Here is a 1,979-nt window from a genome sequence, read left to right as displayed (position 1 = left end):
TGCTCCCTCCTCCCAGGGGCTGCCCCAGCCTCTCCCATTCACACCAAAAGCCCAGCACAGCCCAGGGAGAAGCAGACGCCCACCCCCTGCCATGTCAGCAACAAACTCCCCCCCTGCACCCACGCAGCTCTCACCTGCAGGCCTCACCACCCGCCGGGGGTTCTTCTTGAATATCGTTTCATTCTCGTCCACCAAGGCGCTGCTGCGGCTCCCCACTGCGGCATCCTGGGGAGGAAGGGTCCCTTCAGAGCAGGGCAGGGCTGGGCACCCCATGGGGCTCCCAGCCCCATGCCCCCAGACAGGGCTGAGCCCGCCAGAGCAGCGGCCACGCACCCGTCCATCCGAGAACGTGTTTTTGGAGCGGAGCGGGAGGGTCAGGCTGGAGGCAGCAACCTGTTTTCCGTCTCGGAGAGGGGCGGCTCTCTCCAGGGAGTTACTCCTGTGGAGAACACAGTAAGGTCTGTCCCAGGCCATGGGCACGGCTGGGAGAGCAGGCACTGGCTGGGAAGCGCTGTGTCCCCACCGAGGATCTGCCCGCCTGGGGACAGGTTTCAGCCCAGCCAGAGGAGCCAGCTCCCCCTCACTAGACCGAGAAAGACGCCCTTGAGGCAAAGGTCCTCATCCTCCACTGGACCAGCCTTGCCAAGGACAAAACCACCCAGGGAGCCCCTCACCTGCCCCCCACGCCACCGGGACTAGGTCTGTAGCCATCCAGGCTCATGTTTTCCATGGACTCTGTGTCACTTTTACCATCCCGAGGGTCTGAGGCATCCAGAAACATGCTGCAGACAAACAAAACCACAGGTATGTCCTGTTTGGCGAGGAGGCCGGTCTGAGCGAGCTTCTGCGCCACCAATGATGGAAGCAGGGCGTCACCGTCCCTCCCCTCCCTGCAGCAGGCGAGGGCTGGCACCCGGAGTGGGGGAGACGGCAGGGATCCTCACCTGGGCCCCTCCTGGGATGCCGGGGGGCTCTGCTGCCGGGCTGCAGAGGAGCTTTTGGGCTCCCCAAGCTGGGCTTTCTGGAGGAGGGTTTGTCCTACGGTCTCTCTTTTGCTGGCTGGGAGGAGAAAGGCATGAGGAGGACCGCTGCTCCAAGGCCACCGCCTGGAGCAGGAGCTGCTCCCAGCCAGCTCTGCTGGGCAGAGGCGCACCAGGGAAAGCTGGAGCATCCTGGAGGGCCAAGCTGTGGGAGAAGGCATCGCTGCGGCATCCCTACCTGCCGACCTGTGCCGCAGGGATAGCCGCACCATGTCACTGCCCAGCCGGTTGGCAAAGCGGTTGACCCTCTGGTCATAGAACCAGTCGCCCGTCGTCTTCTTCAGCTCGCTGCAGGGCAGGGAGGTGGTGGGGGGCAGTCAGGGGCAGTGGGGGGCTGCTCCCTGCACCCCAAAGCCACCCTCGGTGTTGCCACCAGGCAAGGAGAGTGCAGTGGGCACATTTGGCAGGTGGCTGGGAAGAGATGATGCACTGGGCAGACAATAGGCCATCCCAGCAAAGACAGGAGCAGGATGGGTTTTGTAGGACAGGGGAGGCCAGGAGGGAAGAAACCTAGGGTGCTTGAAACAGGCTATGTGAGGGGCACGGGGGGATGCTGGGGCTAAGTCGGGGGGGGAAAGGAGCAGAGTGGGCATGAAGGAGAGCCAAAAGTGAGGCATGACCCCAGTTCTCCATCACCCAACCGTGGGTGCCCACCCCGGGAAGTGAGAGCAGAGACAGCTGCCCTGCGCTGGAAGACCAGCTCTCCATCACGCAACCGTGGGTGCCCACCCCGGGAAGTGAGAGCAGAGACAGCTGCCCTGCGCTGGAGAAGACCAGCTGGGCTAGGAAAGCTTGGCCATGGGGCACCAAGCTGGGGTGGCTGGGAAGAGGAAGGGGACAGGAGGAGCATGCAGAAGGTCCCTGGCACTTGTCCCTGGGTACTCACGCCTCCTTGGCGCAGACTTTGCAGCGCCAGGAGCTGTTGGGGCTGTAGGAACG

At 63.8% G+C, this 1,979-nt stretch overlaps 1 protein-coding gene across 1 annotated transcript in view; it reads right to left on the bottom strand.

Annotated features, from left to right (window-relative positions):
• Positions 1-1,976, bottom strand: part of SYTL4 (synaptotagmin like 4) — a gene marked incomplete at its 5' end in the record, with an annotated part of 6,464 nt that extends 4,488 nt beyond the window's left edge. Inside the window, 6 exons of the mRNA XM_035898579.1 lie at positions 84-225; positions 334-439; positions 675-782; positions 945-1,059; positions 1,219-1,328; positions 1,927-1,976. Coding sequence (XP_035754472.1) covers positions 84-225; positions 334-439; positions 675-782; positions 945-1,059; positions 1,219-1,328; positions 1,927-1,976 — 631 coding nt within the window. The remainder of the gene's footprint in view (positions 1-83; positions 226-333; positions 440-674; positions 783-944; positions 1,060-1,218; positions 1,329-1,926) is intronic.
• Positions 1,977-1,979: the final 3 nt, after the last annotated feature.

Source organism: Egretta garzetta, unplaced genomic scaffold, assembly GCF_000687185.1.
Source record: "Egretta garzetta isolate BGI_Z169 unplaced genomic scaffold, ASM68718v1 scaffold220, whole genome shotgun sequence".
Taxonomy (NCBI): domain Eukaryota; kingdom Metazoa; phylum Chordata; class Aves; order Pelecaniformes; family Ardeidae; genus Egretta; species Egretta garzetta.
Note: the sequence above shows the minus strand (reverse complement) of the source record. Positions and strands in the feature narration are given on the sequence as shown.